Raw genomic sequence first — 13707 nt, forward strand, 5'->3', positions numbered from 1 at the left:
AGGGTAGTGCACGCTGGAGGTCTGGGGGCCAGTGTCCCAGATTTCACATTGTCCCATATGGTCACCCTCTCTCTCCAGGTCCAAGGAAGGACCACAGTTGTGAGTTAACCCTTTGTTGGTTGTATGGTTGTTTGTAAAGTGCTGACTTTGTTATGGATGTTGTTTTCCTTGTGGGGTCAAGTTTGCCCCAGGAAAAATAAAGAACTGAGTGACAACCTGCTACATGTGGTGGAGAATGTGGGCATTCTAAACCTCAATGCCAGTCATTAAGACTGGAGCCCTGCTAAAATGGCTGGAGGGGCTGCAACACCAACAACAGTAGCTGTTTTTGCAGCTCCAAACTGAACAACAGCAGTTCCACAGAGACCAGCAGCAAGCAACAACTGCAGTAGTTTAGAGAGACCAGCAGCAACAGCAAGAGTATCTGAAACAGCAGTTGAATTCTAGATAGACCCTGTGGTGGACCAGTACTCCTGCGCTAAGCCACCCACCTCACTGCGCCAAACCACCTTCCAGGCTCCAAGTGTCTCCCTGGGGGTGCCTCACATTTGGCCGACCCCCTTCCTGGTGCACACCCACTAGCCTGGGAGTAGAGCTGCCACCACCCAGGGTCTGGTCTGATCCTGGCTCTGTGCCCCCTGGGAAACACAGGCCTAGTTGTCCTTGAGAGTACTTGGCCCACTTCAAGAACATGGGGTGCCTCCCTCAGTCTGAAGCACAAATAGTAGTCTCCCTTAGTCAGCCGAGCCAAGGGGACCCCAAGGCATAATCTAGACCCTCTCCCAATAAGTCTCCCATGCTAGGTACAAAGGAGAACTTTATTGGTTACAAGGAGTAGGTTTGGAATAAGGTACAGGGTTGAGCAGCATCAGAGAAATCCCATAGAGCAAACAGGGTGGCTGGATAGCATTTGATCACGCATCTGAGTTACGGCAAGCTATATATCTAGTTAGATCTCAGGTAGCTTACGAGTAGCATCCAGAGGCAGGTGGAGATTCCCTCTGGAGGCAGGCAATTTTTTGATCATGAGTTTCAAGAGAGAGAGCAAGTTTCAGATGGTCCAGCTCTTCTCTCGTTGAGTTTCCATCATGGCTACTGCACCTCCTCCTGGGTAGTCCTTAACTTATATAGACCTTATGACCTCATTTACCTGGTCCAATGGAGGCCAGCACCTGTTGGCTGCCAGCCAACCAATTTGAAATGCATCACTGGTTGCTGGGCAGACTGGCAGAGTCTCTAGCCCCCTCCCAATCAGATTGGCATTGCTTAACAATAGGGAGCGCAAGCCCCTCACCCAGGTATGTGATGCCAGTCACATAGGCAGAAGGAGAAGGTTTCCCCCCTCCCTTAGGAATGTATACAACTCAGGTTACAACTCAGGGTTACCTAAAGAGCCCATATTAACCAAATTGTCGCAGAGCAGAGTTTTTGGGGAGAGACAGATGTGGCATTTTACCACAGACACCTACCCATGTTAGTGAGTCACCAGGATCCCCAAGGTTAGAGGGAGGAATCATCACAAAGATGTGGCTGGCAGATGATCCAGAAGCTTTTCTTGCCATGTGAAAACAGGGGGCAGAGGCATATCACATGGCCACAGGACACATGTGCTGTGAGGTTGGCCCCTTTGTTAACTGAAGAGGCACAGACCACTTACTAGTTCATGGGAGCAGACTCAGCTCAAGAATTTAGGGCCCTCAAAGTGGCCATACTGGGCTGATTTGGTCTCATGAAGGAAACTTATCACTGCCGGCTAAACCTAGACTGCAGGTTGCCTGCAAAGGTCATGGAATTGGTGGCGTTGGAACAATTCTGTACCATGTTCTCAGTAAAAGCCCAGAGATGGGTGTATCGCCACCAAGAGGCCAACCTGGAGGAAGCTACACAGAAGGTAGAAGACTTCATGGGAATCCCGGGAAGCTGGCAGCCTACAGGCCTGAGGAAGTGAGGTCTCTGCATCAAACCAGCTGGGGGTCTAGGAAGGCCCTTGATTGGAGCATTACCTGTATCTCCTCTGAGACCCCAGACAGGAGGAGAGCCTTTCAACCAGGTGCCTGGAGAAGAAGGCCACCTGGGGCATCCCCGCAGCCCAGGTGAAGGAAGCAAGGCACAGATGATGTGCTTCCAGTGCAGGGTAAAAGGGCATAGATATTGGGACTGCCCCCAGATGGACTGTGGATACTCCCACACCTTGGTCTCAGAGGCAAGATTGGAGAACCCTGACCTGAGGGGATGTGTCAGCCTTGTAAAGACCGGGGATATCTATGTGGTTAGACTCAATAGACTTGGGCTCTGGGTAAATGTTTGTACAGTACATGAACAGTTTGTGAGTTCAACAGATGTCCCAATTAGCAAATATGTGTATATGTCACATGTATTCATGGGGATACCCAACCATACCCTAAAGTGCACCTGAGCCTGACCATTGTGAGGGGGAGGAGGGGCATATAAGCATAGTGGTGGCCCACCATCTAGCTTACCCCGTGGTGGTGGGGCAAGACTGGGGCTTGATGCCCAAGCTGATCTGGTTGGTCTGGAGAATGGATAAAGTCCAGATAAGGCCCAGTCTTACAGAACCAGAGCTAGGGGAGATATTGCCCTTCTCAGACTCAGAACTTTTTGGACTGCAACCCAGGTCATGCCTATAGTGACACTGGGTCAGGTGGGAGGGCCTCACCAGTCAGAAGGCATGGTCTGGGAATGGGGTCAGGGTGCAGTGAGATTTGAATCCCTTCCTCCCCTCCCCCACTCCAGGAAACAGAGGATCAGGAGACCTCCAGTGCTCTTCAGGAGAGTGGATTAGATCAAGATGGGGAAGGCCGAGATTCTATCGGGGTGAAAGGGAGGATCTAGTATATGCCCCTCTGTGGCTGGTTGGGATGGGCCGATAGGGCCGAAGTAGAAGCATGTTTAACAGTCTAGGACCTCCATTTTGAGCTGCAGGGGAGACCTGCCGACGAGAGTGACAGAAGACACCAGGGCCTAGCAGTCCCAACTGTTCATCTTGAAACAATACTGTTGCCAGGTGTTGAAACCTGGCATGTGACATACCCTGGGGGGGTGGGGCATTTTGGGGTGGAAAGACACAGGATAGAAAGCTGGCAAGGTTTTTTTGGCCTGGAATGTACCAGGAAATTAAAGACTATTGTATGTCCTGCCCTGAGTACCAACTGGTTGCCCCTCTAGCTTGCCCATAAGGCCCCACTAATGACCATCCTGCTGGTCAGCATACCATTTGAGTGGGTCAGGGTGGACTTGGTGGAACCACTGGAGCTGAGTTCCAGGGGATCCAGGTTCATTTTTATCCTGGTAGACTATGCCAACTGCTGCCCAAGGCAGTGACGATTCACTTGGCATCAGCTCAAATGGTGGTCACGGAGCTACTACAGATTTGTAGTTGGTTTTAAAGGTTTTAATGGACCAGGGTACAGCCTTCATGTCCCAGTTACTATGGGAGGTCTGGGACTTATTGAACATCCATTCACTAAAAACTTCAGTGTACCATCCCCAAATGGATGGCCTATTTGAAAGATTGAGCTGAACACTGAAGGCGATGTTGAGGACATTTATATCTGAGGAACAGTGAATTTGGGCTCAGTTGTTGCCCTACCTGTTGTTCATAAGTCTTCCATGAGCTCTTTGCACTTGAAGTTACTATATGGGAGGCAGCCAGGAGATAGAGGAGGGAAGTAACAGTAGGACTCTAAGAGTAAATTACTGGAGAAGTGGCAAGGACCTTTTGAGGTCCTGAGGAGGGTAGGGCAGGTAAATATGAGGTTCACCTGGTGGGCAAATGGCGAGGGTCACAGATATACCAAGTTAAGCTGCTAAAACCCTTGAAGGCTTGAGAGGCCTGTCTTGTCTCTACAAGTCTACTGGAAGCTGACCTAGAGATTCAGGATCCCCTACCATATCTGATAGTGGACCTCAAGCTAGGGGAGACATTGATTCTGACTCAATCGTCAGAAATAAAAAGCCTCCTGGAGGAATTTAAAGAGATGTTTACTGGGACTCCGGGCCAGACTAGGCTAATAGAACACCGGATTATCCTCAAGTCAGGCTGTGCCACTCAAAAGGGACATTTGAGAATCCCACCCAATTGAGGGAAATGGTAAGACAGGAAGTTAAAAAGATGTTGGACTTGGGGGTAATTGAGGAATTGGGCAGTGAGTGGAGTAGTCTGACTGTGTGGTGCCAAGGCCTGACCACACCATCTGGTTTTGCATTGACTTCCACAAAGTCAACACAGTTTCAAAATGTGACATGTACCCTATGCTCCGAGTAGATGCGATGGTGAAGGGAATAGGTAATGCCAAATATATAACCACCTCAAACTTGACAAAGAGGTACTGGTAAATCCCTTTGAATCCAGCATCTTGGGAAATTATGGCCTTTGCAATACCCTGGGAGCTCTACCACTTCAAGTCCTTGCCTTTCAGGCTATGTGCAACCCTGGCAACGTTTCAAAGGTTAATGGACATAAACAGCCACCTGTTTAGATGATGTGGTCATATTTACCAATACATGGCAGACCACCTTCAGCAGGCAAAAGAACTGTTGTAGTCAGTATGGGTGGCTGGTCTAACGTCAAACCTGGCTGAGTGTCTCCTAGGGTATACTCAACATCAAGAATGTGAACAAAATCCTCAGCCTGCGGAAAAGGGGGACTTTGGAAAACAGGTTGGCAGGATAACCTGCTGACAGAGACTACTTTTGACAGAAACTTAGAGCAAGTTCACATCACCACAGGGATCCATGAGTTGACAGGGATCCAAGTTGACAAGGTAAAGGCCTTGGTGGAAGCATTGGTGCCTACAAGTAAAAAACAGGTGAAGTTGTTTCTGGACTTGGCCAGCTATTACTGACTCTTCATCCCACAATTTGCAGCCATCACACCCCCAGTGGCTGACCTGCTGAGGAAGAGAGCACCACAAAGGATTCTGTGGGCACCCAAATGCAAGACTACGTTTGGGGCAGGAAAATGGCTGCTATGCGATGCACCAGTCCTGAGCAGCTCAGACTTCACAAAATAATTAATATTGCAGACAGGTGCCTCAGAATGAGACCTGGAGGCAGTGCTCTCCCAAAAGTTTCAGGATGAAGAACACCCCAGTACCTCAGTAGGAAGCTCCTCCCCCAGGAGCAGAAGTAGGCCATCATAGAAAAGGAGTGCTTAGCAATTAAGTGGGCGGTTGAGACCCTCTGCTACTACTTCCTAGGGTCCTAGTTCTAGTTGGTCACTGACCATGCATCTTTAACATGACTTAAGGCTGTGCAGGAGGCCAACCCCTGGATGACAAGATGGTATCTGTCTCTACAACTTTTTGATTTTATGGTACAACACTGCCTTGGGTCAGCACATGCAAATGTGGACTTTCTCTCCGGGATGGGGGGTGTTGAAGAAAGAGAAGTGTGTGTGCTGGACTCCACTCATGGGAAAGTGGGTGTTCAGGTGCATGACTTAGTGATGGGAGCACAGCTGTGGGTGGTTAAAAGTTATAGCATGCATTCTTAGAGTGGGTGGGAGTTGGGGGGGATGTTGGGGGTGCAAGCTGACAGTAATCAGTGTGTGGCCCAGAGGAAGTTAAAGGGTCTCAGTGAGCCAAACTGGGAGAGAGAGGGAAGAGGGATGATGCTGAGGGGTAGAGAGAGGACCATAGCTGTGAGTTAACCATTTCCTGGTTGTATGGTTGTTTGTTAAGTGCTGGCTCCGGGTTTTTTTCTTGTGGGGACAAGTTTGCCCCAGGAAAAAGTACTGAGTAACAGCCCACTACACTGGGATTGTCAGGTCCAGGTGATGATGAGCAAAACCATGTTTTACATCAAAAAGGAGACACTACACCTTTCATTCTCAACAGGGAGGTTCTTTGTCTGCGGTGGTGGTACATCAACTATCAGTTCTGCAGTTCTCAGTTCACAGCAGATCAACTCTGTATGGTCCTTTCTACCCATCCTGAGTGGGAGAACAAGAAATCTATTCTCTTCCAGGTGTTTATGGCATAGACCCATAGATCCCTGAACATAGACTTGTTAGAAACCAAGAGCAACAGGAAGTGTCAAATATGTTTCAGAGCCGACTGCAGCCCCATTCACTTTCAGATGCTTTTTTGGTTTCATGGTTGGGGAATTCCTTTCCTTCCATCTCTCTTAATTCCCTAAAGCAGCAGTTCCCAAACTCTGACAGATTGCACACCACCAATTTAAGATGATACACCAGCAAATATTTCAGTTCAACCTTAAGCACCACCAGCACATTTTTGTCATATAAAATACTTATAATAAATCTGTTAATGCATACCATTGACAGGTTGTCTGCATACCACTGGTGGTATGTGTACCACAGATTGGGAACTGCTGCCTTAAAGGATCAGGAATGTGAAACAGGTTTTGGCTCAAGTCATTTCAGTAGTGCCCATGTAGCTCAGGCAACCTGAATACCAGGACCTGCTGCTTCTGTTGAGGTCAGACCCTTTCACTTTGCCCACCATGTGGACTTGCACTCCTTTACTTCAGTGCTTGAATGCTGGATGACTCGGGCAGTTGGAGCAAGATCTTGTTATTCCCAGCAGAAGGGATTATATGGGATGTACCACCTTGTGAAGTGGTTTACATTTTGTGTTTGGTGCTAATCTAAAGGTATTTCCCCATGTCTTTCCTCTATTTTGTCTATTTTAGGTTATCTTTTAGGATTGAGGGATGCTAAAATGTCTTTTACTTCTACTAGGGTTCCCTCGGAGGTTATTTCAGCCCATCTACCTGTTGAAGATGACCTATATTTTTCTCATCCTGTTATACTCAGGTTTTTGTAGGGCTTAGCCAAGGTTTTACCCTTTACTGAAGACCCAGTTCTGCAAGTAGAGCTAAATTTGGTCTTTACATCTTGAATTCATCAACCCTTTGAGCCACTGGCATTGTCTGTCTGTCTGTCTCTCTTATTTTAGTGATAATTTCCTTGCCAAGGAGAATGGGTGGGATTGAAGCTCTCACGGATCCCTGTGGTGATGTGAACTTGCTCTAAGTTTCTGTCAAAAGTAGTCTCTCAGTCAGCAGGTTACCCTGCCAACCTGTTTTCCAAAGCCCCACTTTTCTGCAGTCTGAGGATTCGGTTCACGTTCTTGATGTTGAGAAGGTTCAAGATTTACGAGGACAAAACCTTTCCAAAAGTCTCTGCATTTATTTATAGCCATAACTGAAAGGTGTGAAGGCAGAGCTGTTTGCTCCCAGAGACTGCCAGGCTGGATCTCAGGTTCTGCTAAACTTGTTACGAGACTGCAACGGGAGAGCCACCACCTGTGCTTTGAGTCCACTCCGGCGGAGCCCAAGCTACAACCACTGCCTCCTTGTGTGGTGTTTCTAACAAGTGACAATTACAGACCAGTGACATGGAGCCCAGTCCATACCTTCATAACTTTGATAGAGCAGTGGCACAGTCAGTGTTTGCCCACAGGGATCTGAGACCCACCCCCAGGCCCTTGTGGACCCTGCTGTGAAGTCACATGTGTGTGAGGATGTGTGTGTGTGTGGACAACTAGTCAAAGGAGAAAATGAAGTCACCTTCCAGTATTGGGAGCTCCGAGATGTGCTGACCTACATTTGAACCCTGCTCTCCTTCCCTCTCCCTTGGCATCACTGGCTGCTAGAAGTCTGTGCTTGAGAGGGACATATACATCACCCTTTATCCCCTTGGTGTCTGGGGGGTAATGGGCAGGTGGAGGGTGAGGTGTACAGCTAGACCACTTTTATGCTGAGGCATAAAAGTATACAGTCAAAGTCTCAGAGGCTGAGCAACCCATGTGGAGGGTATATGTGGACAATATCTTGAAGAGTTCTGATTACTTGTAAGTAATTTTAGAATAGGGCTGAGGTGGAGGTGGTCACCAAGACTTTGCTTCCCTCATGCTTCAGCCAATGGAGGTCCCATCTCTAAGCCAGTGAAGGTCCCACCCACTTACTCCCTTGGTTTCCAGCCCTCAAGGACAGCCACTGAGAAGTGTCAGACCACTGACAACTGCTGTTTCTGTTCCAGAGCGCATCATGCAAACAGTGGAGATCACCAAACACGTGGTGGACATTGAGGAGAAAGGGGTCAAACTCCGCCTGACCATTGTGGATACCCCGGGCTTTGGGGATGCAGTCAACAACACTGAATGGTATGTTTTGGGGGAGAGGCAGGGCTCTGGCCAATACTGCTGCTGGAAGAATGACCATGTCCAGTTGGTCTGAAGTACCTAGGCTCACTGCGCAGTTTGGAGAGAACAGATGAGTGCTGTTCACTCGGGGCAAGCCAGGCATTTCTGAATTACCTACATTGATGTGGCTTCAGGAGTTGACTAGAGAACTGCAGGAGGAGGTGGCAAGAGAGGCAGGTTGCTTCAGGGCTAACCCTGACCTGCATAGGAGAATGTAAAAGCAGGAGTAAGAGTAGCAACATGCAAAGGGGTGTCCCTGGGGATCAGTGGTAGAGTGTGTTTCTGATGTGGATATTAACAACCTAGGAGAGGCAACAGAACTGAAGTGAGGAAATCACTGGATGACACAGTGATTTGCTTCTCAGGGTGCCATATAAAGTTGGCTGTAGAGAGAGTAAATATTAATCTCTATTTTGGGCTTGTGTGACTTATTCACAAAGTACACTTGCTGTAAATGAGAAAACAGAAACCTGGCAAAACAGACCAAGAATCACTGAGACCAAGTTAAATTGTTTTGGGATGTAAAGAACCTGCTCACTTAATAACTCCAGTGTCTTAGCCCTAGCTAATACAACCCCACTTTTGAGAAGAATTGCTTCTATTAAAACCCACCACTTTGGATTCATCTCTGTCTATAAGCCCAGCTCTTGGTGAATAACTTGAACCAAAGAAAATAATATCTAGCTGTTATAACACTTTACACCAGCAGAATTCATGGGCTTTTGCAAGAAGGTCAGTAGTATTATGCCCCATTTTATGGATGGGGAAACTAAGGCACGGAGAGGTGAAATGGGTCTCAAGGTCACTCAGCAGGGCAGCAGCAGAACTGGAACTAGAAGCCATCTCTCCCAGGTACATTTCCAGTGCATGATCCACAATGCTATGCTAGCTAGCTTGGATGAAGGCAATAGTGAAATTCATGGAAATAATGATATTGGAGGGCTTTGGTCTGTCATCCAATTTGTGTTGCCACCTCTGCCTTGTTTGTGACTATTTGTTTTGTCAATTCTCACAAATTCATAGTGGGGCTGTTCTAGTCCCTGTTGTCAAAGCTTTCATTAGAGATCCTAATAACAGTGGAGGTCCAGAGCACAGAGTAAAGTCTAACCCCACCCTGACTAGCTTGCAGGGCTGTGCAGAGCATGGTGGTATGTTATGCTTAGGGAGCAAAAAGTGGGTCTCAGTGTTTGATCAAGCCTCAGGAAGATGTTCCTTACTGGCAGAACAGAAGGCTAAAGGATGAGCCGCCCAGGGAAGGTGTAGAGTTTGCTTCTTTGGAGGTTTTCAAGAAAATACTGGAGAGGTACCTGTCCGGGATGGTTTAGAAGCAGAGCATCCTGCACTGGTGATCCCTTCCAGTGACCTCCTACAGGGGCCTCTGAGCATCTCTTTAGCTGAACTGAATCTGACTTAAAACAGTGAGGTATGAGTGAAAGACATGGAACCTGGAGTCCTAAGAAGGAGTTTTAAGTACAGAATTGTGTTTTATAGTGCTCATTTGAAGAGCAGGAAGCAGAATTCATGGGCTCTGGGTTTGCATCTTGATTCACCTTCCCCCTAGGCTTCTGGATGCCTTGATTCCCTCTGCCCCACTGGGTGTGTTTTCTAACCATTGGCTAGAGGCTGGAGCTTTTTTGCATCCCAGCCCCCTGTTGCACACAGCTTTGCACAGTCATGGTCTGGTACTAGCACTGAATTTACACATTGGCAACTCTGGAGAAAAGGCAAAAGAGAATGAAAATTTCTCAGTGATGGCTCATCTCTTGTTACCATCTGAGGTCAGATATTGGCTTACATTCTTTCTAATGCAGCAGCCCTTTGGTTTCTATGTTCAAGACAGGCTTAGCTTCTCTTACCTGGAGCACATTTGGAGAGTGATGAGTTATTTGTTTCCTGCAGGGCTGTGGTCACTAGGGAATTATAAACTGAGATACTTGCATTTTGCATCTGCACATTCTTTCATAGCATCTGCTGAAACAAGTTTCAGCTCACGGGTGCTATAAACATGTACATGCGCTTTGGTTAGTCTATAAGGTGGAATTCTACCCTGCCTTCTACTTGCATCTGCCAGCACAGAATGTTTTTTGAAAGGTAGGAGTATGCCTGAGGCTGGTCTGACTTGGTTCTAAGCAGCCTGTCCCATCTCTTTCCCAGCTGGAAGCCAGTGTCTGATTACATCGATCAGCAATTTGAGCAGTACTTCCGGGATGAAAGTGGCCTGAACCGGAAGAACATCCAGGACAACCGGGTGCACTGCTGCCTCTACTTCATCTCACCCTTTGGACATGGGTATGGGTAATCTAGGCACATGCCATGCCTCCCTCCTTCCCCAAGTATCTTATCAAGCCACATTGCTTGCAAGTCATAGAAACATGAAAAATGTACTAACTGTCAAGACACACAGCTCCATAGGCAGATGCTGGCCCCAAGAAGATCACAGTGAGGGGGTCATAGAGTTGGAGCCCACCATTGTAGGGAGGATCACAGTGCTGGAGTCCTAACAGGATGTTGTTGTGTGAAGGCTCACTGTACTGGAGTCCCAGATAGCACTGAGGAGGGAGTACTGTACAATGGCCACAATACTAGTCTCAAGGGGGTACTGCTATGGAGAAGCTCATTGAACTGAAGTCTCAGCTGGGCAATGGCAGGGCACTGACAGGCCATGCTTGTAGGGTGCCAACACTTCCAGAGCTAGGAGGATTCACAGCCTAGATTCACACCCAGCTAACTCTGCTCTCCTTTGGCAGCCTTCGTCCCCTGGATGTCGAGTTCATGCGAGCTCTCCATCAGAGAGTAAACATAGTGCCTGTCCTGGCCAAGGCTGACACCCTGACACCCTCTGAAGTGGAGCGCAAGAAAAGCAAGGTGAGGGGGAGTTGGCTGGCCACTGCATTTACCTCATTCACTCTTCCATATTTCAAGCGTGAGTAGCACCGTCCTGTTGAGTTTTTACCCAGAAAAGAAAAATTAGGATGTTTTACATGGATGTCATTTGTGACTCATTTCAAAATTCAGCCTGGGTCTGAGGCAAGATTCCCAGTTGTCCCCTAGCTTTACTCCTTTGGGGCAGTTCTAGACCATGGGAATGAGAAGGCTGTGAGGAAATATCCCCCAAGGTGAACAAGCCCACCTGTGATCCTGCCTCTTGGCAGTGTATTAGGATGTGTGTTGTGACTGTCTTTTTTTTTCCATTCTGTGTCAAAAAGACACAAGACAAGGTAAACAGACCTTGGAAAACAGCATAGTAGCTGGTATAGACATGAAATCTACAGTATGAAGCTACTGGGAACACAGCCAAAGGAGCTTCCCCAAAGCAGGGCTCCCGTTAAAGAGGGCTGAGCTTGTGGTCTGTCAGTCATGGTCTTTGTCCCTGTCCAGATCCGGGAGGAAATTGGGCACTATGGGATCCGGATCTATCAGTTCCCTGACTGTGACTCTGATGAAGATGAGGATTTCAAGCTGCAGGACCAGGCTCTGAAGGTGAGTGGGTGAGAAGCCTCTCTCTGTTGGCCTTGGTGACTGGGTGTTGGAGGGGGACCAGCGTCAGATTTGCCTGCTAGACTGCATCTACATCTCTGAGGACAGATTCTGCTGAATGTGCTATATTGTGGGGATTCCTATGTTTGGGGCCGGACAGCTGCATGGTTCAGAAGTGCAGGATCCAACTGGGAGTGAAAAGTCCCCATGAATCATCTGCTTAACTGGGAGAGAGGAACTGATATAGTTCGGGGGAAGGAGCAGAGTTTTGAACTCAGCCCCAGAGTCCCTTGAATCCCACATAGTAAAAATGGGACCACAGGGAACAGGATTAATCCAGTGAGTAAGGGGCAGTGCAAGGAAGGTAGAAATCTACCAACTGGGGGGGCTGTCAAAAATCCAACAGGCTGTAGGTAGAGCCTTTGAGGACAAGCACAGCCAGCATTGGCCAAGGGGCTACAAGAGAAGCTGCTTAGAGGCCTGCTGCCTGGAAACAGAGCAGGTGTGGGAGGTGGCCAGATGCAGGCAGACCCCTGGGAGTCTTGTAGGAAGAGCAGCCAACATTGAACAGTGGTGTCAGAACCTCATCACTGGCTGAACTGTAATCCTTGTTTTCTGGCCAGCAGAAACAATCCCTGGGCTGAGCATTCAGCTCCTCTATACCCTTGGGATAGGGAAGGGATCCAGAGCATGCCATGTGTCAATTCCAGTAAAGCATCAAGGCCCTGAATCTGCCCCTACAGCAGGGGCGAGCAATTATTTCAGGCGGAGGGTCGCTTACTGAGTTTTGGCAAGCTGTCAAGGGCCGCATGGGTAGCCCCGCCCCTTGACAGGTGCTCTGCCCCCTGGTCACCATCTTGGGACTGTCCCTAACCCCTGAGCTTTGCCACCGGAAGTCCCTCCCCTTGCACCTAGAAGTACTCTTTTGGGGAAGAGGATTTGACATCTTAGAATGAGGGAAAAACAAATTATATACAAAAATCAAATATCCATAATAATATATTTTATTATATATAATTATATAAAAATGTCTATATTTTAGTTTAATTAAAAAAAAAATTGTCTTGATTTGTGAGTTTGTGCTGTATATGTAGAAGTGATTGCATACTAGCTGAAAATGCAGTCTTACTCTTGTATAGTGTGTGGAGTGTGCAGGGGTTTTGGGGGTATGGGTGGGTGGGTGTGGGGTTTGCGGGGAGCTGTGAGTGGGGTGGGTATGGGGGGATGTGTGTGTGTGTAAGTATGGTATTTGTGGGGTGTATGATTGTGTGTGGGGTAGGGTATGGTTGTGGAGTTTGTCGGAAGGGTTTGAGGGTATGTGGGGGGTGCATGGGAGCCCCCTGCGTGTGCTTCCCTGAGCCGGTCAGCACCCGCCCCCACTCTGCAACAGCCCAGAACCCAAGTGCCCTGCAGCACCTCCCTGCCACTGACAACAGTGCACAGCCCCAGTGCACCCCATGCCCGCTTGGCAATGCTCAACCATGGCATGTTCTGTCATCCCTGGGCATGCAGTGGTAGTGGCAGGGACCAGCACATGCAGCCGCGACCCTGCACATCCTGTGCTAGCTCTGGGCTCACCCATTGGGGCTGATCAGTAGCAGCAGTGGCAGCAGCAGCTGGTTAAAAACTTCTGTTCAGCGCAGGGAAAAACAGCCCCCCTCCCTCGTCACAGCTGGGCAGCTTTCTCTGTGGCCGCCTGGAGCCTGCACCACACCAGCCTGCCCTGTAGCTCCTTCACCATCATCTCTGGGCTGCCCAGCGTGGCAGCAGTGATAGTGTGGAGCAGCTGCAGGGCAGCTCACAGGTGGCAACAAAGGAGCCACACTGCAGCCTAGCACAGCACAGGCTCTGGGCAGCTGCAGCAAAAACTTCCTGGTGGGGGGGGGCGCTTTCCCCCACACAGAACAGCAGTTTCTGCCCAGCTGCTGGTGCCACTGCTCAGCCCTGACAGATGAGCCCGGAGTCAGTGCTGGGGCCCAGGCTGAGCAGCGGTGGCATGAGACAAACTGCTGCTCAGCATGGGGGGAAAAGCAGCCCCTCC

General features: G+C 48.8%; 1 protein-coding gene across 3 annotated transcripts in view; it reads left to right on the forward strand.

Annotated features, from left to right (window-relative positions):
• Positions 1-13707, forward strand: part of SEPT4 (septin 4) — a 51284-nt gene that overhangs the window by 14809 nt on the left and 22768 nt on the right. For all 3 annotated transcript variants that reach the window (XM_025215670.1, XM_025215671.1, XM_025215672.1), the window contains 4 exons: positions 8027-8150; positions 10344-10478; positions 10937-11054; positions 11568-11669. In XM_025215670.1, coding sequence (XP_025071455.1) covers positions 8027-8150; positions 10344-10478; positions 10937-11054; positions 11568-11669 — 479 coding nt within the window. The remainder of the gene's footprint in view (positions 1-8026; positions 8151-10343; positions 10479-10936; positions 11055-11567; positions 11670-13707) is intronic.

Source organism: Alligator sinensis, unplaced genomic scaffold (genome assembly GCF_000455745.1).
Source record: "Alligator sinensis unplaced genomic scaffold, ASM45574v1 scaffold201_1, whole genome shotgun sequence".
Taxonomy (NCBI): Eukaryota; Metazoa; Chordata; order Crocodylia; family Alligatoridae; genus Alligator; species Alligator sinensis.